Consider the following 27,292-nt stretch of genomic DNA (forward strand, 5'->3'; position numbering starts at 1 on the left):
AATGACTGGATGGTATTGATACTGAATTCCCCTTGTGATGAACTTATAAGAATATTTTTAATTTACTGCATGAGGATGAAAATGCCATACTTAATACCATAGTCAGATACTTAGCTGCAGCCACAAGTACTCTTTCTACATTCACAAAACTGGCAGACGAAACATGAAAAGGAATACTGACTCTTTAATCTCCACTTCTCCACCTAAGGCCCAAGGCAAGCTGACAGGGTAACTTCGTTCTGGAAACAGAGGGGTTTTTATTTTTTTAATTCTGGATTACTTTTTCTTCTGCTTTTGAAAAGTGTGGGCTATAGGGGAATGAACCTGGCATAGACTTAAAACAAGAACAAGTTTCTTTATCTGAAAAGTTACAGTCCTTGATGCTTACAGGAAGGTCATTTTCAAAACCCACAGGAAAAATAGCATCACAGCTAGAAAGAGTGCATTAAGTGCCTTATTTGCTTGTAACAGAGACAGTTTTTCATTTATAACAGCTCCGAGGATCAAGTGAGCCTTTGATGTTTTAAGGACTTTTCTATAGATTTTGCAATTAGTAAGTTAGATGTTTTAAATAGTAGGTATCCACAAATTGGATTTTAGCAATGAAAAAGAAGTACTGAGAAATATTTAGCAATGTTAAATGATGTTTGTAACTTAAACAGAATTATGAGACAGATGATAGGAGACTTGAAGACATTTAGTGAGACATCTATATAATTCTCCACAAACACTTCAATTTGAATCTACTGCATGGGGTGGGGTGAGGAGGAAGGGATGTAAGCCAGGACAGTGTGCAAATGCATTCTCTACCCACCAGGCCAAAAGCGTGGCCTCCATAGCAGACTGCTTGGGGAAGGATGCTACCTTCCCATCACAAAAGTCCCCATGGGTCACATTGCTCTACCTCCCCTCATTGCAGACAGTTGCTTACCAGCCCTGTGTGACTTACTGTATCTCAAAAGAATTCTCTTAAGAAAAACAGAAAGATGATAACTGTTTAGAAAAATATTGGTTCTGTGAGGCTTTAGAAAGCTGCATTTTACTCATACTATATGACAGGAGAAATCCCTGAGTGCTGGACAGGTTTGTGTAGAATATCCCTGTATTGTGTCCGTAACACCGAGACATGGCTGCTATCACGATACGAATATTAGATAGTGATAATTGATGGCTTCTAAAAATAAATACATAATTTCCAAAGTCAAGCAGGAAGTAGCAGGTCAGATTCATGAAGGAAAACTGTACCTCACTGGTATCCAAACTCCCACCTAACTTCTTCATTCACCTGGGATAATTCCTTAAGCATAAACAGTCACTCTAAAGATGTTAAGTTGGCAGTTGATTCATTGCTTACTTCTGCAATATGGAATACTGTTTAATCTTCCAGTGTAGGGATGTTACGTACACAAATACCTGACAAATTAGGCAAAAATAAGTATCACCAACCTTGCAGAAAAAAAAAAAAAAAAAGCCTTAATCAACCATTTAGAAAAACTGGGAAGCTTAAGAATCTTTAAAGACTAAGCAGTATTTTTCCTGCTTCACTTTGCAGAAAAGCAAATGTTAAAAGTGGTCTGAGTCAAACTGTTAAAAAAATGCAGATTCATATTAGGATTGAAGTTTGTAGTTCAGGTTCATCACTTGCCAAATACACTGAGAAAAGTTTTGCGTGCTACATGTCCAGCTAGGGAAGAAAAATAACTCTGAATAGTGAAAAAAGTTTGGATTAATGGATTTTGTAACCTATCCTAATCCCAGGACAGTGGTAATCCAGCCCTCTGAAAACTCTTAGCCTCTGCCAGAGATTCTGTCTTAATTTGATTCCAAATTATCTCAGATAAGAACCAGGAAGATGTTTTGTTTAAAACCAACCCTATGTTATGAGTTTACAAGATGTCAGTTCACAGCACCTGTACAAATTTATTAAAACCCAGCAAAACCAGACAAAAATTATTTCCCAGAACTAAGCACAAATCATCATCTACTTAAACAACAGAGAGACTTTTCTTCCCCTCTCCCTTTCATGGTGGTTATAATATACTATTTGCCCATGGTCCATCATTTAAAATTACAATTTTATAATTACGCTTAACAATAACTATTAACAAGAATATGTAGTGCTAGGTAGAATGTTTATTTTAAAACATCAGGAAGGTGTTGATTAAATGTAATGACAGAATTATAATATATAATTTAATGTAATACTAGATGCAGTTTTCCATGGAAGCTTTTAGCATGCATATCAGAAAACTTCTCTGCTGTTTCTATAGATAAAAATGATGTAAATAAACTAACTAACTAAGTTTAATGATAAACTGGATTGAAAAATGAACACTAGATTTGTCTACCTAGGATTCTCTAGCTTTTCTTCTCTTTCTTAACTTTTCTTTTCCCTCATGATTTGTCTGTCTCCCCATGACTTTTAAAACTTCAATCCTGCCATAAAGTGATTTCCTTTTGCTAATATTGAAATGGTCATTCAGAAACCCAAGCCTGCTTTGAACACCAACTTCAGACAGAACTTCCATTATCATTAATGAACTCTCTCTGTGCAAACTAGAGGGGAAAATGAAATCCCAGATCCAAATTTTGCCCTCAGCTAGTAAAACGCAACATCAGAGGAGAAATTTGGCCTTGCTTGCTCATGAAACTTAAATCTGTCCCCCATCTCTCCACAAATATTAATGTCCATCATATGACAACCTATATAAGATTAATGACTTTAGAACATAACCCTTTCCATGCCAAATGTATCAGCAAACTATATACAAGTATATCACCAACAAATAGGAAAAGAGAGAGAAGTTTCACAGAAGTAGATTGGCAGAAAAAATAATTTTCTTTTGAATTTCCTAGGTTACAGATAGTTTGTTTCAAGGGACATGATCCCTTTAAAGATGCTTTCATTTCTGGGATACAAGTTCCCGTTTGAGTGCTTAGACTGAATGAAATGTGTAGTTTTCTCAGCCTAATCTCTAGAGGGAAGGGACCCACAGCACAGTGTCATGGTGGCATGGCACAACTGAATGTTCAAACACCCTTCTAACTACCACAAAGATTCATCACTGTCTCACATTTGGCAGTAAACTCCATTAGATACTTTTAAAGCATATTGTCCCTTTATATCAGATGACTTGTAAAAAAAAAAAGAAAAGGAAACAACCCAAAACTTTCCACCTTTCTCCACAAGCCTTAAAAAGATAGCTTAGCACTAACCAAAAAAATTCCCTTGTAAAATAAAAATGAAAGAACTTCTGAATAAGTAAGCATCTTATGATCTCAGAACTAATACCTAGCAATCTGTGGACATCAAATGTTTGGCAGGGCATTCCCAAAAGCCCACTGAGCCAAAGTCCTGGACACCGGTCCACTCACTTTATGTTATCAGATATCAGAACAACATTGATACACCCCTGAGCACATCGGTCATGGATGGCAAAGCCACAAGTGATTATGCACGTTCTTTCAAACGAATGCTAATAAGACCTATCACCACCCAGTCACATATCTGACATATGCTACACATTACACTATTTTCATATCTTTCCAGCTTTGAAAACTGTATCCTTCATAGACACAAGGTCAACTGTCCAGACCTTTGAAAAATAAAAAGAAGAGTAAAATAAAGTAGCACTAATGTGTTTCTAGAACTTTGGAAAGATCCGCAACAGTTTCTTTATACTTTTACACAGTGACATTTTAGAATGGAGTACTTCAGAGGCTAGTAAAATACAACCCAACCCCCTAATCTCTCTATTGATTTTCAAGCAATGCTGTTTCTGTCTTAGACTACAAGGGGTTGAACACTTCTGGTCTCAGTAATCTTGGAGCAAACCTCAGCAATGAAGGTAAAAAGACATGTGGCAGAAGTACTTTTCCCCTTATTTTTTAAAATAGCATACATTTACATTATGCAGTAAAAGTCACCACAAAAATAGTTTAGTGGACAGAGTGAAGGTGAAGCTGCTGGAGGTGCACAGTAAAATCTTTTATTCCTTTGGCTTTGCAATTTTTTACATGTTTCTTCAATTTATCACAAAAATATCAAAGTATAAATTAATCTTTATCTTCATCATTCAAAATTTTGAGCACAACGAGATTTTTAAAAAATAAAGAAAACTGTTAAGGAAGCAACTGGGAAACCAGAGGTTCCTAGAACAAGTCAGAGCTCCTCAGACCCTTAATGAAGTAGCTGTACTTATACAGCTGGTACTACATACATTTTTAATGTAAAAATAGTAGAATAGTTTAGGTGTAAATTTCAACTTACTATGTATGAGCTATGGAAGACTTACAATAGAGATCCTACAAATGGAAAAAGATATGTACTAATCAGTATTGCATTAGATTTAATTTGAAGATGAAATAACAAGTTAAAGGGTTATTGATGCAAAATATCTGAGACATCTTGCAAAACTACTGTATATTGCTAAGCTACAGAAGGTAAAACTCTGCAGTTAGGTCCAGTAGCTAATGGTTTAAATAGCTTAAAGGTTTCACTTTGTAGAGTTTTCTAGTTTGTTTACTATCCAAAAGATCTGCTGCTTCTGGTAAACTCTTATATACTTTATGTACGGAAAACATTTTTCCAATAGCACACAATTTGCATGTGAAAAACTTAGCCGTAAAACATCACAAAGATTAGAATCTTATCGGGACTTAAAATGATATCTGAATATTTATATGGATAATTAGAATACCAAATATTACAGTAGTAACAGCCCTCCTCCACAAACAAAAATCTAAGCAGTGATACAGGTTCTCATCTTTCAAGGAATAAACCAACCATGAGTTAATAGTGTATTATGGAGAAAACAAGGGTGCAAGGCATACATAATTGCATATTGCAGAGTGTTTTCCCCCTTCTTCTAAAGTAACCAGCTTTGGTCAGAGAGCAGACAAAGAAATTAAACTAGACAGACCAGCACCTCACAATGCAGGAGCAAACACATCTGTAGGATTTCAGAGCGTGGCTAAAAGACACAAAACATACACACTCTTGGTTAGGTGCATATCTCTTAAGATTCATTAGGACTGAAAACCAAAACACTAGGCATGCACTAAAACCAAAGTCCATGCTCTCTTTTTTCCTCATATGAATCAATAAAAAAAAAAAGTCTTCTTTATATGCTTCTATTTTTTCTAGTTTCTTCTTTCCTGTTCCCTCATCTTGCTCTATCACCAGTATCTCCAGTTAAAAGGACATAAAGATGCCGGTCTCCAATGAAGAAGTCTTTGCTGGCCCATAGTACGGACGGAGAGGAAGATTGTGCAGGTGGTCAGACCAACACTTCTGCAATACTTTGAAAAAAACATACACTAGACTGTCATCAGGATGCCAAGCGGGCTTGGTTTAAGAATTAGCTAAACACCAGACATTCTATCAGCCTAATTTAGAATCAATCTTGCTTTTTAGTGATGATAATAAACTTGTACAAACATGAGATTCATTTGTATATTTTAGCATTTTATTTCAGTCCCAGAATGCAAAACCTGACATTGGAATCAGTTTGATTTTTTTGGTGATTGAAGATATTAAGCACTACAAGAGCACTGAAATTTCGATCTGATTAGGATAAAAATTCCTCAGGATCAAAACACTTCTTTTTTTCCCCCTACAGTTTTACTAATTGTGTGCTACTTGACATTGCAGAGTTATTCCACAGCATGATAGCAAAATATGTGAAGTGTATTTTACTGTTAGAAATTATCAACTCATTCTATTTGTTTTTCATGTGTTTGAGGTTATTAAGAGAATAAAAAATTATAACTGATGTGCATAAGTTAAAAGGGTTAGTTCAACTACAGCTGGTAGGCTAAGCCACTAAGCAATATTATGTATGGCAACAGAATTTTTTTACTGAACATACATAAAAGAAATCATGAATATATAACTGATTTAAAAGCAGACTGAGGGGGTAATATCCCTTGAAAAATAGGGAAGCCATGAAAAAGGTGAATGTGGAATAGTTTATTTTCAGAAAGACCGGATTATTCCAACCACTGGAAACCAGATAAAGTAGATCAGAGGGAGTGCTACCAAACACACTCATCAGAGACCTTTGCTTTATGGGACATGAACTGCCCTGGCTCACTGATCCCGAGGAATTGTACTGTAGCTGTAATCAAATCCTGAAGAAACAGGATGATATTTTCTAAGCAATAGCTGAGGACAACATGTATCTTTTTTTGTCAGTGTCAGGTTCCTGAATTTAGACCTCAATTAGGATTTCAAAATGAAAAAGCACATATTATATACCAATATATACTTGTGACAGTGTTCCTATGAGCAATATATTAATTTTCAAATGGCAGCACGTTGTCCTATATTTGTCCACAAGTATATTCATGGTTGCCTTCAGAGGTCTTGACTTTTATCCTTCCTTGCTGCCTTCTTAATGACCTGCATTGAACAGTAACATCAAGTACTCGATGTTCAATGAAGACCATTAATTTTGTTCAATTAAATGGAAGACATATATTCCTACAGCATATGACATCCATTTGCTCTTAGCAAGAAACATACTTCTTAAATCAAAAAGGGATGTAATAGACCCTGTATGACAACAGTGTCAACCATCGAGAAGCACATAGGCACAGAATCGTACCCCAGAGAGCAGCAAGTGCCAGTTTCCCTTGCTGAGCTCTACAGACAGTGCTAAGACCTGATACTATAGTAATTTTATGAATCTGCTTCATTTCTGATATTGATTTGACTTATAATGTATCCTGCTAGCTTTAAGATCAGTGACATTTCCTTGTTATTGGAACAAGGGCGGTTCTACCCACGCTACTCGTGGCTTGGTGAAAGTGTATGAGCTGCCCTATGCTTGACACACAGTTCAGCTCTGCAATGTTTCTATGCGGAGGTAAGTGAAGAGAGAGGATCTGATCACCTTCCCCATTCTTACAAGCAGTAAAGTAGAACTGAGGGCACAAGGGGTCTTTCTAGGGTGTTAGATCTAGATGCATAACTATGAAACGTAAAGCATTCATCTTCAACCCTTTAATGCAACATATCCTAATGAAGAGCTCTGTTACACAGAGCTAGGATTAGGGACCTGCATGTTTTGAGGGCTCAGATTCAAACACAAGCTGTTGCAGGTTAGACAGTTGTGTGTGTCAGCTGAGCTAACAGCTGAGCCATGATGCTGGATGGTGTACAGGCTATTACACTAGAGAACATTTTAACTATAATCTCTGTGAGAGAGACTTGATTTATGGTGAGTGATATCTGTCAGGATTCCACCAGCAATTCATTCAACAAACACAGTGAAGACAAACAAATGAGAAGTTTGCCAAACTTCTGAAACCATGAAGCATTATAAAATGGGAAACAGATTGATAAGGTAGAATTTTAACACTGAACAACTGGCTGGGAGATTTGTGAAAAAGCGTGATCACTGAAAGTTTGAATGAAACAAGATAGAAACAGTATCCCTAACCTTTTTATTTCTGTTTGGAAAAAAAAAATAATATTTTTTTAATAACTTGTGGGATCATCACCATTTACTGCTGTGTTGGAATAAATGCAGGTATGTGAGGAGTTAGAGTATGAATGTTGTTTTATTAATCCATAAGGGCATCAAGCTATAACTAACATAAATCTAAGTAGAAATCTTGAATCCTAATGGAATTTCTGCTGCTTACTTCACTGGGGTTAGAATTTTAGTCCATATAAATTTGCTTTTTTAGGGCATAATCCTCATGTGCATTGAAGCCAATGAAAGCTTTTCCATTGACTGTAACTGACCATTCATTAGGGCAGCAGTTCCCTTACAAAAGACTGTTGTCACTGCTAGTCCTGCAGACCTTCTTCACCATTATACTTGTTATGGTCACATTCCTGAAACTGCTTTTGTCTTCTTTTATTTGAGAAAGTGTTAACAAGGCCTGTTTTTCAAAGTCTCTAATAGGCTGCTATGTTCTGAAGCCATCAACAGCCCTCTTGATTTTTTCTGTGTGATTTTGTGCAACATTTTCTTTGCTTGTTTTCCTCTTTGATGCCTTTGAATAACCTGGATGAGAAGGCAGGATGTACTGGTCTTACTTTTTCCATTATTTTTTTTATATGTTGTTAGTGAATAGGCAGAGTACCAGTTTTATTTGTGTTTCTTTTTACCCTTAGATCTACAATTACAATTTAGGATTCTTACCATTTTAATCTTTAAAAATTATTTTCTCTTCTGTAAAAATCAATCAAGATTTTTAGATGCATTCTGCAGTCCTCTATCAAATACAACCTTTTCAGTTTGCTGCTTTCTCAAGTCCTGCTTCTACTTTTCAATAGGGCATTCTAACCATTACTTTAGCTTCCAGTTCCTCCTCAAAATATTGCATAATACCGCTTTTTTTTTTTTTTTTTTTTTTTTTGATAATCTCAAGCAATTGTTTCCCATGCCGTACTGGCAAATCTCCTGCATTGTCTATTTTGGCAAAATGCAGTTCTGCTGGGTTTTACCTTCTACAGCCAATGTCTGAAACTTCCTGAATTTTATCTCTAATTTTATTTTAACTAAACCAGGAGGATTCTCTCTTTCTAGTTTGGCTTGAACTTGGTTTTCTAGGATGGACAAGTTGCTATGAAGTGTTTTGGGGTTTTGCAATTTCTTCCTCTTTTTTTTTTTTCTACAAAGTTTTTTTCCAAATGCTAGAAAAGTTGAGCGTTTCACTGGGCAAAGTTATGAACCACTTCAACTTCTGCAGGACTTCTAATGGGCAGGTATACTTCCTCAGCTATTCCCAAGTCTAATTTAAACTTGAAGATCTTTCATCCAGAGCATAAGTTTGAACAACATGAAAAGACAAATGCAAAGTCCTGTACCTGGTATGGAATGGATCCCTGCAATGGTTCAGTCTGAGGACTGACTGGCTGAATTGTTGCTTTGCAGAAAAAGACCAGGGGGTCCTGGTGGACAGCATGCTAAGTATGAATCAGCAGTGTGCCCTATGGGCTGTACTAAAAAGTGTATAGCCAGTAGACCACAGAAAGTCATTATTCCCCTTCACTCATCACTCTTTAGATTGCATCTGGAACCTAATTTTAGGCTCCCAGGACAGGAAATATATTTACAAACTTCAGTGAGTTTAGCAGAGGTCTGTCAAGATGGTCAGGTACTTGCCCTTTGAGGAAAGGCTCTGGGACCAGGCTTGTTCAGCCTGAAGAAGAGGTGGCTTCAGGGGGACCTAACAGCATACCTGCAAGGAGGTTACTGCAAAGATGGAGCCATCAGCTGCACAATCAAAATAGGAAAATTCCAACTGGATAGAAGGAAAAAAAAAATCATTATGAGGATAATTAAGTCCTTAATAAGGATAACTGGAAGAGGACACTCAGAGAAGTTGTGGAAAGTCTGACCTTGAAGGTCAACTAGACAAAGTACTAAACAATTTTCTTTGAATCAGTGTAGATCCTGTTTTGAGCATGATGACTAGGTGAGATGTCCCAGAGTCCATTCCGACCTGAATGATTCTATCAACATCTTATTCCTATAAGCTGAGAGAACAACTATACATAAAAGATGTAACCAACCTCATCTATGCAATAAAAAATAGTCGAGCAAAAATAATAATTATGCTATAGCCACACAGCCAAGTTTGGAACCCCACTGTGCTGGATGCTGATAATGGGAGAAAGTTTCTGTGCTTACAAAGCTTGCAATCCAATCAGCTAAACTGGACATACAGCGTGAGCAGAAACACTGTAAGGTAAGGCAGCTCTCTAGATGTCGTTCCTGTCTTCAGGGTGTCCTGAGTCCTAGTCCAGTGCTTATACACTGGACCACGCTGCACTCACACTGTCTGCATTGGTCTCTAAGTTTTCTGAAGATGAATGTTTCATAAAGCATATTCTATTTCAGAGAGAAGTGGTCATTCAGAAGATTAAGGTCTTTTTCAAATGGGATGTTCATCTCTGCCAGGTGGTATGTTAAGTCAGAGTCATAAATATCTTTTATTTACTCGGTCAGATAGTGCAGTGGAAGTGCAACTTGTCATTTTTGACTTCCAGTTTCGAGAGCACCAAGCACGTTTCTGAATTTGTTCCTTCATTTCTGAGCAACTGACATATACTCCTGGATACTAAATACTCAAAATGTAAATGATGCAAAATTACTTTGTTTATCACTTTGGATAGTTGATTTTATTTTTTTCCCCAGAAATGTATCTAACCTGACCTTCTTATGTCAAATGCCTTTAACTTCCAGAAACTTCAGGGAGTATTCGAAAACTTTCCAGAGCTTGATATTGCTGTTGGCTGCCTTATATTACAATAGAAGCTGTCCCTGTTCTCCTCCTTTCCAGTTGCAGTTATCCTCCTATTTTCCCTTGCAGATCAAGCGAGGTACTTTCGGACTGAAAATTTATACTGCCTTCTATTGTAGTCATATGGTTTTGTAAAAGTTTATTAAATGTGGCTGTATTTAGGTTGCTACTCTTTTATTAAGAAATGCTAGGAGGATGTGGTGCAGGGGAAGCAGACTTATTCAAATTTGGGACTCTGAATCTAAGAGGCAGTTTGCAGATAGTCTTTTACATTGAGAAAAACACACAAGTCAATCATAAACGCAGTCAGTCACTGAAACTTCCAAAGAATTATCTGGCTTCACTGCAGGCACAGATAAATTAGAGATTATGGGCCTAAGTCTCTTTTTGCATCAGGGTAAATCAGGAGCACCATCACTGAAGTCAACAGATCTCAACAAGAAAAGAATTAGGCCCTATGGCTTTTAATAAGAGGAATACAAAGAGTTTAATTACAAGGAATCAAGCTGAACCTCCCTTCCCCCATACATAGACATATGCACATGCTCTCTGGGAAGATTTGTCTCTTGTAACATTTTTATACTTCTGTTACCCTTATCCCGATCAGATACTACCTGTGTGCAAATAACAGGGACTTGGATGCTATAGAGATGGGGGCCATTTAGATGTTAATACACAGGGAGGTTAAAACACTGGTAGAGCTGTAGCTTAGTTCTGTATTGAAAAACCTGGTGAAATCTCAAATATGCTGCAGTTTTTGACCTCCATATTATGACTCAGAAATAAAAAACAAAGAGAGAAGTTCATTTTCTGTGTTAGGGAGGGAGTTTCTCACCTAAGAAATACCTCTTTGAAGGAGTAAAATAATGCACAGCACGTGTAAATGAACAGCTGCTGGAAACTCTGGTAATACAAATATATTTTTTTGTTTTATTTCCACATATGTGAGCAATCGTATATGTCTATAAAAAGACTTGAAAATAAATCATATAAAAAGTTATATTTGAGCCACCCTCTACGAAACCCTGTGACAAAAAAAGCAGGTGCAAGATGAAGACCCCCAGTCATGGAATATAAATAATAGTTCAGGAACAATCAAGTGTTGTAGCAGATAATTTTACAAAAATGGAAGTACTTACAGTCTAAGTGACTATGTCTGATGCCTTCCACATCTTCAGCATGAATGAAGTGGTAACATCTCTTTCCTACGATATCTACAGGGGTCAGATCCATATAATCACTAATCCTAAAAAGGAAAAAAAACCACAGCCTATAATTCAAGCAGGAAAAGAATACAAGAACTGTCAAATGACTCAGAAAGTGAAATGTGCTAAGAAAGTTTTTTCACCACTATAGTAATTTGAGTGGAACATCTATACAAACAAAACAGAGCCTTAAAGGAAAAGAAGAAAAAAAGAAATAAAACATTTTTTTAAAGAAACCTTGAAATCGTTTTATCCATTTAAATAAGTGGAAAGTTAAATTCTAGTGCATATTCTCCCTGCAGCATAGCAGCAAGACAATATAATTCCATGAAATTGTAAAGCATTAGCAACAATCCAAAATCATTAAAAGACCAAGATGATTCAAGGTTACATAATAAAGTAAAAACATGTTATGTTTATACCAAATGATTAGAGACACATTTCATTTCAACAGATTGGTCTTCTATTGGGTATATTCATGAAAAAGCTCTTCAACCATTTCTTGGCACCAAGTCCAAACTGATATTTCAAGGGATATAATTTAAATGCTGAGACATACAGATGCCTCAGGGTGTTATCTTTTTTAGTCTAAATCATTTGGGAGCTCAGCTTTCACTCTGGGCCCTTTCAACTGGGACTTTGTTGTTTATTGCACATAGAAACTTTAAAAATCTATTCTGCAGACCTTTGTGTGTGTGTCTGTGTGTGTGCATGCGCGCGTGTATGCGTGCTCATGTCTGTGTGCGTGTGTAAACTTCTGTCATGGAGTGACAAGATGTCAGTATCCTTAAATACAGTACAGAAAATAACAAAACAGTTGGAAAACGCCTTGCTTACACAAGCATTTAAAAGTAAGACTGTCTTCTAGAAATAGAATAATTTTTTAGGGTTTGAAACATGCTGCAACGATTGAGGTTAAGACTACTTTGCAATTGTAAGATTTAATTGCCATCCATTTAAGGGAGTCGTAAGAAACACCAAACATCTTGATACAACCAGATTGCTTGAAACAACTGGAGTGTGATCCTGGGGGAGGCCAGTGGGGAGGCTAAACCAGAAACTGAACTGTGTAGGTCTGAGCGGTTCCCAGCAGGCAGAGTGGGAGAACACAGCCACTGAGGCACTGACTAGCAGAGCTGTGTTTGTCCATATGTTTGAGCAGCACTGGTGGTTTGTCCCAATTTAAAAAAACACCCCAAACAAACATGAAAAACATTGCAAGTAAAGCAGGTGGACTCAAATTTGCTGGTAAAAATGGTCAAAAGTTTATCACAAAACACAACAGCTGTCTCCCACTTTCATGACAGAGCATGTTGAAGAGAGTGCACTTTCAAACAACTGCCTAGTAGCACTTAACCAATGTGGGATACCCGTCTGGCGATACCCATCTAATGTTTATCACAGACCACCATTGAAAAGCACCTCTCCTACCTTCTCAGAGAGGACACAGTTCACCAGAATAAAGACAAGCTTGGAATGGTGGCAGTGGGATTCTGTATCCCTCCTGCTGAGTTCCTCCATTTTGGTGGAACAGTGAATTTTGGGCTGGGAAACAAAGGACCTGGTGGGGTTTGTTATCACTCTACCCAGTGATAAGAAACCTCACCAGAAGGAAGGGCGTCTTAGACTTGAAAGTTCCTGTCCCCTGGATTGTATATTATCTTTTTATACTAAACTAAGTGTATAAATAGTTCATGGAGCAGGAACCAGAGCTCAAGTCTCTCCTCCTCCCCATGTCTACATTCTCCTCACTGGCACACTTTGCTGTCTCTTCTCTGGCCCAAGAACTGTGTGTTTTCTGTTAAGAGGTGGCTCTGTTTCAAGATCAGGGAGAATAAAACCCACCCTGCCCAGCCTAGTAGAAAAGGGCAATCTCCAGGCAGGCCACTGCCCTTGTGATACACCCAGGCTGTGAGTGCTACAGCTCATGGGGCTAATATGGAAGATGCTCATTACGCTTCCCCCTCTGGTAAATTTGACTGAGCTGTGTTTTGTTTCTCTGCAGCAGCGTGTTTGTGTAAAGTCTCCTCAGATAAAAATGAACACAACAAGGAAACTGTGGAAGAAGATTCACAATCCCTTGTTTAAGGGGAGGTTTAGATGGGATATTTAGGAAAAATTTCTTCACCAAAAGGGTTATTAAGCATTGGAACAGCTGCCCAGGGAAGTGGTTGAGTCACCATCCCTGGAGGTATTTAAAAGATGTGTAGAAGTGGCACTTAAAGACATGGATTACTGGTGGACTTGGCAGTGTAGCTTTACTGTTTGACTTGATGATCTTAAAGGTCTTTTCCAACCTAAATGATTCTATGATTCTGTAACATTACGAAAAAGCTGTTTCAAATATACATATGAAGGACACAGGATTTTTTGAGATGAAAAATGTGGAAGAAGAAACAGAAAGAATTCCAGATGTAAGCGATCACTGGCAAGCAATGACATGAAAACCAGAAGCAAAAGAAATTACATAAAGTAGGACACTGATGCTTATATCAAAGGTACCAAAGATGGAAAATAAGTAACTTGCACAGAGAGAAGGAATAAATATTGTAGCATATCTTAGAGTACTAGTTAGGAGACAGATCTTGTGGCTCCCAAGCCCTTTGACAAAATGAAGCAACGGGTTGATGGGTAGGAACTTGATTCTGATGAATACACAGACCTGATCCTGTAAAACAAGCACAGGCTTACATTTGAGCAGATCTGTGGTTCTGCTGACTTAACAAGACTGTTAACATCACTGCAATTTAAAAGTAGGTATATGGTACAGCTCTTTGCTGAATTAGGACCAAATTGTACACACATTATAGGCTTGAGGCACTCTACACAAGACTGTTTCTGCATATCTGAAGGAATTATTGGCAACCACTGTCATGGCCAACAGGCCAAATCTCTTCCATTTGGAAGACATCATATTCACAGGGTTATTTCCCTTTGGGCATATATTAGCAGGTATGGCTATAGCAGTCCACATTAAACTGGGCTATAGGCTCTCTCCAGATGGTCTCCAATAACTAACTGTTGACACTGAAAATACACAGACTGATGCTGTACTCTAACAGCAGACTCTTTATTTTGCTTTTAGTTATTTATCACCATCTAAGATGATTTGTCCTCTGTAGGTGCTTTTCTCACTCCACTGACTAATGAAGAAATTCTAGACTATTTTAGACTAGATGGTGAAGTGTAGATGACATGAATCCCATGTTTAGAAAACAAATGGATTAACATACCACATTTTAGGTGACAAAATTTTACATCCCCATTTAACACTCTCAGAACAAAATATTAATTGTTAGAAATAGCCAGTGGTACTAGCCAATGGATCCTGTCTCAAAGGGAAGCTAACGACTAGTTTGTGCATTGAGTCCAGGATTCTGATGCAGATCTCTTCATTCACAGGAAAGTAACAAGATACACCCAAAGACTTGAGTAATGTCACTCCTGCTCCCTGCTGTTGCAAGCAGGCAACCACTTGGAAAACCAGAAATACTATTGATCTCACCCCTGCTGATCCAATGGTCCACTGTGAGCATTCATTTCAGTTAAGTAGCATGGCTTCTGCTCCATACTCCCCACAGTTGCCAGTAATTCCCCATTGCTCCATAAATAGTGCTTACAGCTTCCCCAGCATGGATCCATTTTTCTCTGTTTTCATCAATGTTGTGCTTGCTTTACTGTGGCACTACAAAGAATTTCCCGGCTGCCCGCAAGTGCCAGGAGTCAAGCCATATATTCAGGATGGGATACTTATCTGCTTTTCTATAGTCCCTGAAGAGAGATCCCAACTTCCCTGACTCAGAGAATGGCCTTGGCAAGTGCCCAGATAATTCATCTGACAGCTTCAATCAGCTGTTTAGTTAATTCCTTCCCTTCTGTCCTTTCCATTCCTTCAGTTTTTGCAGTCATATTCTGCTTTGTACCTGCTATGAAATCCAAGTTCTGTCAATCTTACTCCATTTTCCATCAGTGGAAATCCCGCTGCCTCAGTGAGCTAACATTCACCTCCCAGCCCTAGCAGAAGTGTTTCTGCTATTTGAAATTCCTTTTATAAACTATTTTTAACACTGACACAGGGACTTGAAATGGAACTATTACAACATAAATTCAAGTACCATCATATGCATTCTACCCTAGCATAGGAGATAAAATCCATCACAAACAAGGAAAAGTTGCTTTATAATGTTGCCTTTACCTTAACAAATGAAAAACACTAGTAAGTTCAACACTTCCTTGCATAGTCAGCTGGCTTACCATAGTTTACCGTGTGTTATCAGCTTTTTCTATGAGATTACTCATCAGTGCTCCACATCTGATACATTTTACGTTTTTCAGTGAGGCCTTTCTCAGGCATTTGAAAGTTTTATTGCTACATCAAAGTAAAGGGAAGGTTTGAGAAAAATGTTTAATTAAAAAAAAACATATACAATTTAGGGATCATAAAAATGCCAAACTGGCAGCAGAGAAAGTATGAATCTTTCTAACACAGCCCACAAATTCTTATCATACTTGACCTGACAGAATAGTTCATTTTTCACATCCATTTGATTCCTGGCTTTTTTATTGAGGTTGCCAATGAAGGTAACGGTAAGTGCAGGTGATTTTGTTAAAAGGAAATCTGTTCATTAGGAACTGGACAGATACCAGCAACTCATTTCACAGAGGCCATTGAAGAGCCCTACAATGGTAGCAGTTTTCCACTACTCCTAGGTAGGTCACAATCAAATCAAAGACTAAGGCAAAAAGTTTCTTCTAGATCCTGCTGCTAATCCCCAGAGCTCTTTCACCAGCTGCCAGATTATACAGATGCATATTGGGTAGAGGCACAGGCAAAACTCAGCCCAAACTTTAATACTGTTAACAGCTTTCTCTGTAATCTTGTGCAAACCACTTTCCACTTTCTATGGAGCAGTTTTTCCAAGCTTAAAAATGAGAATAATATATGCGCTTTTAGATAATGCTTTGGAAGTTTAGGTGAAGTGTTCTTTAATAGCCAGGTAATATTATTAATACTATTGCAGCAGTTCAGCAATGTCACAGCAAAGATAACCTCATAACTGAAATCCAAGATTATTTTAAATTGTTTAAGGCCCCGATTCAAGAAATAATTTGAGTACATCCCTTTTATAAAGGTTTATATTGATGTGTTATTCTGGTTTTAGGTATTCCATTGTGATTGAGCAATCATGGTTGTTCATATCAGAGAACTTCCACTCTTATAACATGCCATGGCTGCTGTCACATGAAAAGCTTGCTTTAGTTATCTTGTTTCTTCCACTTTTTGATGGTATGTCCCCTTGACAAAATTTCCTTTGGATGCTTTACCTTCTTTCTTCCTTTTCAACTTTTCCCTCGTACCTCAGCCTTCCATCAATGGACCCAAACTTCTTTATTCCTTAAATCTTCCTTCTCAGGTATATTCACTCTGTTCTGAGTATCTATTCCCTAGATTTTATTCTTATTTTTCAGGGCTCTGAGGGCAGCCTTATTGGTCTTGACCCTGCCCACAGTCCAGAACCTCATTTCAACAGCCTTGGGGCTCCCCCACCCCGCCCACAGCCCACAACGCCATGTCAGCCCCGGGGCCGTCAGCCCCTGCCCCAGCGACGCCGCAGCAGGGCCGGTCTCCAGCTCCCCACATCCCACAGCCCTGCCCGCCTGGCCATGGGCCCTGCCGAGACAGACCCGGTCCAAGTCCCGGCCTGGCTTCGGCCAGTCCCCAGCCCCGGGGAGCTGCCCGATGCCCGGGGCTGGGGCTGCCCTGGGGCCTGCCCTGTCCTGCTCCTGGCTGGGCGTGGGACGGGCCCTGCCCTGACAGTCCCCCACGGGCAGCCGAGATGCTAGTGGCACTCAGCCCCCAGAGAGCAGACAGCTGAATTTAAATCCTATCTTCCACCCTCCTAGATCACTTGTCACTATTTCATCTAACATAGCCCCCCCACACCCAACTCCTCATCACCTGTTCCCATTTCACTGCTGTCTTTCCCAGTACACACTTAACCAATTTTATTCTACAGTTTTTCCCACCTCTTACTGCAACAGATCCCACCTCTCTAGCCTACTATCTAGGCCATCTGTGCTTCTGTTCCATTAAGCGCTGAGCACTATGTGCTGTAATCTGCAAATTAGTTCAAAAATGGAAAACTTTAAAACTTCAGACAGAAAGACTTGTGGAGGGGAGGACAGGGAAGCATAAGGACAGCCATACAGGTCAGACCAACGTCTGTCTAGTCCCAAATCTTGCCTCTGAGAGGGACAGTGAGAGATTGTAAAAAAGCTTGGAAAGCTTAGCTGAATCTCTCCTGGTCTATCCTCCCCTATTCCAGCAAGATGTCCTGCAAATTATAGTTTTTAATTTACCTTTATCCTCTAAGAATGTAATGAAAATGAAGGTAATGATGATGAGAGTGAATTCAATGCTCTCATATAACACCAGGATGACATTGCAGGAGCCACAAATTTCAAAACTTTTTGCCGAACCCATGGAACAAAGAATATACACAGCTAAAACAAAGAAAAAAGAGCTAAAAGCTGTACCTATTTTCACAGTAAATGATATTGAGGTCCATATTCACACGAGTGACAAACATGTGGCAGTCAATCCTGACTTCATTAATTGTAGGAGGTGGCAAAGCATGAGCAACGACAACAAGTCCCATGATTTGGCTGGGTACTGTCCGTCCGTGGGACAGTGACACTCTCAGACGTAACCGGCCTGTTATATGAATCACCTGGAAAATAAAAACAATAAAAGAAACCCCAGTGAATTCTGGATGCAACTGTGACATCAGTTTCTTTTAAAGGATAGCATTACTATTCCCTACAGACCACTTAACACAGCCAAAAATTGTACTAAGTAACTGCCAGTATTAGTGTTAAGCTTATTAAGATTGTCCTGTCAACATGTCCTATACGTCCTCATGGCAAAAAAGAAGACAAGAACATAACAGGCAAATGCTTCACATTCATCAAATAAAAACCTCAGAACTCCTGTGGTAATGATTTTTGCTGTGGTGGTTGCTACAGAAAGAAGAAGAAGAAAAAAACAAACTAGAAATTCAACAGAAGAAAAGAGAGAAGGGGGATAAAACTGAAATAATGAAAGTAGAAATTAATAAAATATTAATTTTATAACATTTGGAGATTGAATATGAAACAAAAAGATCGGCAGTTTTGAAACTTTTCCAGAATGGATTTAATTGTATTGCTTAGTCACCTACACCATGAAGACACTGCTCACAGCCTTGAATTACTTCTCTGTGGTTGGAAATTTGAGAAGCAACAGCCTGGAAGTGATCAATGAGTTCAGCTGCAGGATGGTCTTCTTGCATTCGCAGCAAGCTTTTTAAGAGCTGATAGACATGTAATGCCTTTGCCTAGTACACTATGTATGTATGGAGAGATCTGGGGGCAGATGATTTTTTTCCCTATTCACAAGGTAACACCAGAAGACACCCAGGAGATCCAACTGCACCGCTGGAGAGTGAAATTCTAAGAATGCTGCCTGAAATGGAGTCAGTTGAAACTTTGGGAAAAGAATAACTCACAACTTCCAGTTTCACTCCTTCAGGATAAATAAATGGGTTGCTTTTTTTTTTCAATAAAAGAATGTAAATACAGCACTGATGCCAGATATCAAACTGAAAGTGGAAACTTCAGTTCCTGTACTCATAGAGAGCCATAAGAACTGGCAGTTGTGGGCCCTCCCAGCTTTTGACTCTCAGAGTGTGTTACAACATCAACATGAAGAGAATGCTTCCAGGAGATGAGGGCCCCTTTCACGGTGATCCCAGACTCACTACCCAGAGCTCAAAAGAGATGTTGCTTGGTACCAGGTGCACTGGGGGAGGTCACAGAGATGGGATATAGTTATAAGTCCTCTTGATACTCATCTCACAAAGACAGCAGTCAAACTCTTTGCTTCTGATCTGACATTGATTGTTAATAGAAAGTGAGAGAGAAGAAAATCTTTCATTAATAAGTGCAAACCACAAAGTGCATCCAAATTCAAATCTAATTCATGCTAGCAGATCTGTGATCTAAGCCTTGAAGTTTAGGGTTTTTTTGGTTTTTTTTTTTTAACCTAATCATTAAAATATCTCCTTTCTCCACTATTTTACATTTCGACTCCAGCCGGTGTGGTGAATCTGAATGAGGAAAGTGATTAGCTGCTGTGTTTGTCCATTTCAGTTGCAGGTTTCCGACCACCCACATTTGAAGTAATTATTGCCTAAACTCACACTTAACGCACCTTCCAAGGGCAAACTATTCTATGAATATTTGAAGAAGTTCCTAAAGGCACAGATACAAAAAACACCATTTCAAACACACTTTTTTTTTTTTTTTTCTCTAGACCTCATTAATTAATGAAGAAATAGCTAAAAGAAATAGGATTAACTTCACAGGAGGGGCAGTAATAGTATATTTTGCTCCTTCTAGCTAGGCTTGCATATATATCTGCTTTTTATCATTATCTGTCTCTTTTTATCATGCAGTTTCAGCTTACTGCCAAAACTCAAATCTGTAAATGCTGGGAAAAATGCTGATGGATAACTAGTAATAATGTGAAAAATAATCTTATACTGAACGTGCTATGCAAAAGTATTGTTGTTCTGTTGTTTTTTCATAAGAGTCCTTATGCTAATATGTTTGAAGTTGGCACTATCACTTGAGGGAATTTTTAAGATATATCATACTTAAAATCCATTTATCTCTTCCCAGTATTTTTTGAAACCTCCGTGTCATTTGCAGCTAAATATCAACATGATTTGTTTTTGAACAACTCTCTATTCAGTTAGTACCTCACTTTTTTCTGATTCCTCATCTGAAATACAGCTCAGATGTAGTACTACCCCAGGAGACTGTTCCAAACCTGCTAGACTCACCATATAGTAATGTTGTTGAATTTCAAGAGAGTTTGCTTCCAGATTCAAATTATTTAGATCTATCATGGATCAAAATATGTTCAAAATCCCCACATGAATTCAAATTTTAGGGGTCAGCAGTGAATCGCATTCCAATTCTGTACACCAGGAAATATACAGCAAACTGCCCATCAGTTCCAGTGCCTGTGTGCTTCTAAAGAAACTGTATTTCCATGCCTGAAATCCCTTTCTATGACAACATTAGTCAAACACACCAAGCGGGAAATCTAATTGGTAGTAAAAAACAATTCTAGCTGTCATGACCTTGTCTACATTGTGAGTATTGCCACTTTTAACGCTGGTTCATTTGAACTGGGATTAGGGGTGATAGGAATTATAGGGTCAATTATCTCCGGTAGCTAAAATTAATCTCTTTATAATTCAATCCCACAGCACTAGTCTATCATATCCTAAAGCAGTATTATGACTTTAATGAAGCTAAATTGCAAGAATAAACTGTTTTATGAAGGACAATACTTGGATCCAGATGTAAATATTTAACAAAAATTTGCTAGGAATATTCTGAAAATCAAAAGTAAATGCAGCTCTTCTGTGCAGTTCTCTTTATAAATGCTTTCATCTGAAAGGCATGCAACAGTTCAAATCCATTTTTAAACTATAATTGTGATCTTTCTAATAATGCTATATGAACAGATTGGCACACTTAGATGTCACAGCAAGAGAAGACAGTGATACTGTGTTCTGTCCTTTACAAAAATGTGGGTGAATGCTATACTCCTGATCACAGGAATCATCAGAAACTTTGTATGTCAAGAGCTGTACAGATTTCCCCAGCATTTCTCCATCTACCTCCTAAATGAAATTTGTAGCAAGACTCCTTTTACACTCTAATGGGAGCTGGACTGGGTTAACAGTTCAGAGACTTTTTTGCTTACAAACTTTATGGGCAGGTGCTGTAACCTGCATGATGATTTCATCCTATAGAAGTAGAGGAAAATATTATAGTCAAAATAAACCTTGTGACCTGATCTAGACCAGCGTTTGACATGGGTCATTCTGATCTGTGTTATTGCTTGTAGTGTAACCTAGTTGTATAATAGTTATACTTGGATAGACATGTGGGTGAACCAGAAAGCATTCTGTAGCAATAAAATTTTTAACACTATGAAATGAAAATAACACATACACTGCTGTAAAGATGTCATGCTGAAGCAAAACAAATACTATAAAAATCTCCTGTACTGTTTAATTGCTTTGTTAAAAAAATTTTAAATCAACTTTGCCTGACACTCCAATATTGGAAAAAAAATATCATTATTTAGCTTTTATTTTTAGCTGATTAGAAAAGGGATTTGCAAAATATTGTAAGTACATGTAAACACAGTTTACGAGTGTAGGAGTGTTAACAAGCCACATTGCTTGGACAAATATATATTTCTTTTCCCTGCCATATGCTCTCTTTAGTCATCTGTTAGCGATAAGCACTTAGATGTGCTCTACTAATGTCTACTCATTATAAACAAGCACATCACAAAGACCTTGATAAAACCTTCCCTCTGTCAATACTTATGGAAAGGAAAGCCCAGAGATTGAAAAACACATCTGGAACCTGCTCATCATCCTTCAAAGCTAAATCTCACCTCTGGAGATGGAAATACTTTCTTTGTCAAAAGACATCTTTAAATATTACATCAATTTTTTCACATACATGTGATGTCAGAGTAAGGACATGCATTACCAGAGGCTATAAAAACCTGCAAGCATGAAAAATCTGTGAATTTCACCTTTCAGATGTCTCTGTGTTCTTCAAAACTTTAAACTTCCATTAGAAAGAAATTTCTAAACTATTTCATTTGTTCTCTGTGTAAATCACTATGCCAATTTATTATGGGACTGAAACCACAGCACTGGCAGAAATGCTTCCTCCATCTCATTTCTCTTAATGAACTATTATATTTGAAGCCTTAAAATTATTGTTTAGACTCAAACTCTGAGAAGATAATCATGTGTTAAAACATTCTAATTTAGTTTGTGCCCCTAGATATTTATTTAGCTGTCTTATGAACAACTCACACATATATTTATCATTTTACAGAAATGACTGTGATTCACAAGGTTATATATATTTGTTTTGGTCCCTCAAATATGTTATTTTTTACTTCCAAATTCAGCACCTAAATCTTTAAAACAGAATTAATTTGAACTGCTAAAATCGGCTGAAGAAATATTTTACAAACTATATCCATGTTCTTACATTTTATCTTTGAAGAGTTGTGTGCTCCTTCACTCACAGATACATGGACATGCCTGCGACACTAGCGAGACAAATGTTTTAACCCTCCACAAGGTAAAGGGTTCCTGTGAGTTCTAAGCTAAGACTTAACATTTGGAAACCGGCTTTCCTCTGGACTTTTCAAAGAAAACAGAGTCCACTGTCACATCTGGAGTTCACACAGTGATAAATGTTCTCCACTTCTGACATCAAAAATGTATCAACTAAACTTCAGTATAGGTTTCTTTACCTACCACAGTCTTCTTCCTTCCCCCCTGTACCCCACCATAGTTGCTACAGCATTTCTATTTGCTTACGTTTTCCCATGGCCAGAAGCCATTTATTTCTGGCGTTCCAGAGCCCCACCCTCATTGAGACCAAAGCCTGCTCTCCCAGTCTTCAGGAAAGCTTCAGGAAAATACACCACTTGCCTATACTTATCCTTCAGCAGCAGTTGGGATCAGAGAGGTCAAGTAAGGCCTTAGTTTGCAGTTCTACTAATACTTACATGTCCCATTCTGAGACTTACCACATTTCTATAAACACTGCAGTATTCCTAAAAGAAGGTCCCATGGAGCATGACATTTTTGGTGTTGAAAAGTAGTGAGCTACTATGGCTGCAATATGTTGGATCATCCCACATGTGCAGCAAGTTTGACGTGTCCCACATACATCCAACTTGCTGTACACACGGAGATCAATTCTCCATTACGTGTACAGTTAGCTTAACACACAGAGGACACTTCGGACTTGCAGCATGAACCATGTAGAGTAGTTTGAACATGCTCAGAGACCACTCTTGGGGATTCCTGCATGTCTGATCACCCCTCAGATAATGAAGTTGTGAAAGGTAAAGTTTGTAAATGTATGCTCATGTTGTATCAATGTTAGATTTACTAAATAACCATCATCTCATCTTTTCCCTTGTTACTATCACCCTTCTCCAGCTTCCTAAGTATCATCTACCTTTATTCTTGGACATCATAACAGAATAACATGTCTACTTACGGTAATAGTTCTCAACTCTTACTTGATTCAGAAGTCTGCTCCTTCAGTTTTAGTCTTGAAAAAGTGTTTGTATGCTGAAAAACCTGCTTGTTTTTTTTCTGATTATAGTAGTCCATCTAATAAAAGTCATTGCTTCTACACACTAATGTTCTATTATATTAAGTTCACACCAGAACAAAGGAAACTAGTAGTTAGTGCAGCTGTCAGTGAGTCATTCTGAACCAGGTGTATTAAAAAAAAAGAGACTAGGCAGTAATCTATGACTCCTGAGAAACAGCTCTGTAAGTAAAATGCAGTCAGTCTTAATTCAGTTATGCAGTGAATGCTACCGGAACCACTGTTAAGAGTTGTGGTCTTGAGCACCCATTCAAAGAATATGAGTCTGATTTCAAGGAGGGCGAATATTATTCCTAACACATATATAGTTTCAAGGTCAATAGCCTCTTTTCCATCTACAAGTACATTTCAAATCCCCTCAAATACACCTGCAAAAGACAGTCTGAAAATGGAAATGGTATTTACATTTAAACAGCATATTTGGTCTCAGGATGCATTTTATTGTTAAAAAGTCAATACTAGTTTTTGGAGACACTCTAGGCTTTTCCCATCTTTCCTCTGATATCACTCTCTCCAAATAATAAGATTCAAAAGCTATTTTGCTGCTTAAAACAGTCAGAGGCAGAATTTAGGCTAATCCCAAGGGGTTAAAAAAAGAGTAACCTTATGAGACCCCAAACTCACTGGGTGCTTAAGGACGAGCATTACATGAGAAACACCCTGGCTTGGCAGGCTCAGTTCACAGCTCTTGCTCAATCCCTAAAATGACCCGAGTAGAGTATTATTTATTGCATATGAGGAATGTTGAGACCAGCAGCAAGCACAATAGCCACAGTCACTTTCATTCAAGTACACCACAGGGAACAGCTGCTCTTCTGTGTAAAAGTTAGTGTTTTGAGCACTCATGCAAAAAACTGCTTGTTCCTCGATCTCAGGACATACAACCTCTTATCTTCTGCTTGCCTCTCACTAGATAACAAACTAAAGGGAAGGGAGTGGGGACAGCTTTCTAACTCTCCAAAAGACTGAAGACAAAACAAGAACCTGACACTGCCCACATTACGTCTATCATATGAAGTTCCCTGATCAGGACATGGCTAGGTTAGGTTATCTAAAGAACAAACGACAATTTCTCTGTGGGAGAAAAGGAAGACTGTTGTACGATAAACAATTCCTAAAGCTGCCATTAAAAAAAAATTAAAAAGACATTTTTCAAGAGTGTACAATAGGTTGGTTTTCGAGAGTTTTCACATCTTAATAGCCTGGGAAATGAACAGCAGGCCAGAGGTAGCTCAAGAATAATTAATAAAAATGTATTTGCTATCAACATTTTTAGATCCTTTAGATTAACAGTATTAGACCCTCAATTTATGGCAGATTTTTCATTCTGCCACATAACAGTATTTCCATTTTATTATCTGAGGTAGAAGATTAGCAGTTATTGTTTAGTATGGCACAGTACAGTGTCCTGCACTGTATATGGACACATACTTATTTTTATCACCATGATGGCTCACATCAGAATTCTGAGATTCAGTCTTCCACAGACATTCATTGCAGTAGTAAGTTGCATGATCAAGACCTTCCATTCAAAAACATATTTGTATTGTAAAATATGTTATCATGCCTTCCTCTCCTGTGTTGTGATTTTTTATTAATTGCTATGGATTAGCAAGCTGGTTTTCTCTAAATAAAAGACATAGACCTGACACTTCTGAAATCAGCCTCATAATATAAGCTCAAGAAATACTGTGTTGAGTCATTACACATTATAATTTTTCATTTATTTTGCTTTATACAATTGCAGAGGTTTCCGTTTTCATAATAACCCCCTGCAATAAGAGCTCCAGACATTCCACTATTAAATAGTATCCTTTAAATATATGCAGTGTTAGTAATTCAACATGCCAGGTTTTATTTTAATACCTTTGAACCCTTTTCCTTTTTAAGATGTCTTATTAACAACTCAATCTATCAACACCACATTATTTTTTCATAATCCAAAACTTACAAGCATTTGAAAAAGATCAACATAAAAAAAAATGGAAAAAGAAGAAACTAAATGAAATCACCACACTGCAACCTGAAAAAGTAGCCATAAAAATTGGTTTTATAATAGAATACTTTTTGAAGTAATTGGCACAAAGACTGTTCTAGTGCAGATTGCTGCAAGAGCGCTCTTGGCAAGAACATCATAAGCACGAGCAGAACTTTAATATGCTCAAACAGCCAAATACAAACTGACACCAGGAACCCATGTGTGGCAACAAACAGGAGAAAATAAAGTATCTCAATTTAATACAAACCTACATACAAAGGGATCAATTTTTACAATTCGTGGTTTAGCATACAATACAGCTGTCCTCAGAGTGAATACAGAGTAGCTATACATAAGAAATTAGAATTATCAATTCAGGGGAATTTCTCAAGAGTCCTTTTGATATGTAATACAGCAAATATAATGACTAAGAAACCAGACATCAATGCATTAAATGAGATCAGGTTGAGATCTATTTAGAAAAGACAGGTTTAAGCTGGAAAAAGAATCTCTTTGATATGACCTCCAGAGCAGACCATTTGCAGAAGGATTCAAGATGAGCAGATTTACCCTTGCATATCTGCTTGCTTCACAGCTGCTTTTAAATATAAACTCTAAAATACCTAATATTGAGTCATCGCAGAATTAAGTCTGTATAGTAAAAAAGATTAAGAACCTGGGATTTTCTTATACTTCTAGCAAATGTCATAATGTATTTTGTACATTGAATTTGGAGGAACAAATGAAACATAGTTAATTTAAAATTTAGCTAACGTAACTAACATTTCTAAATGATCTATTATAGAATCTGGCTACTGCTGGTCTAAGCTAGGAATCTGGAATGCCTCAGAATTTTTGGTAGTCTGTATCCCTGATTTATGGCCAATACTTATTTAACCCTGAAACTCAAAAGATAGCTTCACTTTAACAGATTTTCCACTGCAAATCCCTTGGTGTTCAAATGTGTTGCATTTTTTTCCCTTACAGAATGTTTGAAGTCCCCTTTAAAAATAATGCCTTTAGGATATTTTTTCCTTAATACTATTTAAAGAAAGTTGAAAGCATTTAGCTATTGAAGTGTGCAGGGTTCTAATAACGGAATTGTCATCCCTGCCCATGAGCAAACTCTCTCAGAGCTCACTATTCCAGAATTCTGCTGCTCCAGCTAGCAGTAAAAATTAAACCTGAAAAAGGACTTTTGTTGTATCAATTCCAATGCAGTTTATCAGAGTACTGGGAGGTGGTGGAAACTGGCTACATCTTTCTGCAACAGAAAGGGTGGAAAGGTTTTTTTAAAAAAAGCCTGAGTCCTGTATGTCAGGGCAACTGAATCTTGTTGCACTAAAGACAACCAATAATAAGTATTCTTCAGATGTAGTGTCTTTATTTCTATCGTTGGAGGGAGAAATTAAGTGTTTTGTTTTGTTTTTTTTTTTTCCCTACTGTGTTATTCAATGTAGGTCTTAGCAGTCCAACAATTACCTTAGGTGGTTCGGTGATTCTCTGCACAGTGAGCAAGGACTAGATAAACTATCTGATAGTAATGTATTTTTCCCACACAGAG

The 27,292-nt window shown here is 37.7% G+C and overlaps 1 protein-coding gene across 1 annotated transcript in view; it reads right to left on the bottom strand.

Annotated features, from left to right (window-relative positions):
• Positions 1–27,292, bottom strand: part of NPAS3 (neuronal PAS domain protein 3) — a 532,332-nt gene that overhangs the window by 14,625 nt on the left and 490,415 nt on the right. The window contains exons 8-9 of the mRNA XM_026849299.1: positions 18,006–18,199; positions 11,403–11,509 (exon numbers count right to left, since the gene is read on the bottom strand). Coding sequence (XP_026705100.1) covers positions 11,403–11,509; positions 18,006–18,199 — 301 coding nt within the window. The remainder of the gene's footprint in view (positions 1–11,402; positions 11,510–18,005; positions 18,200–27,292) is intronic.

Source organism: Athene cunicularia (genome assembly GCF_003259725.1).
Source record: "Athene cunicularia isolate RWA chromosome 5 unlocalized genomic scaffold, athCun1 chr5_part1, whole genome shotgun sequence".
Lineage (NCBI taxonomy): Eukaryota > Metazoa > Chordata > Aves > Strigiformes > Strigidae > Athene > Athene cunicularia.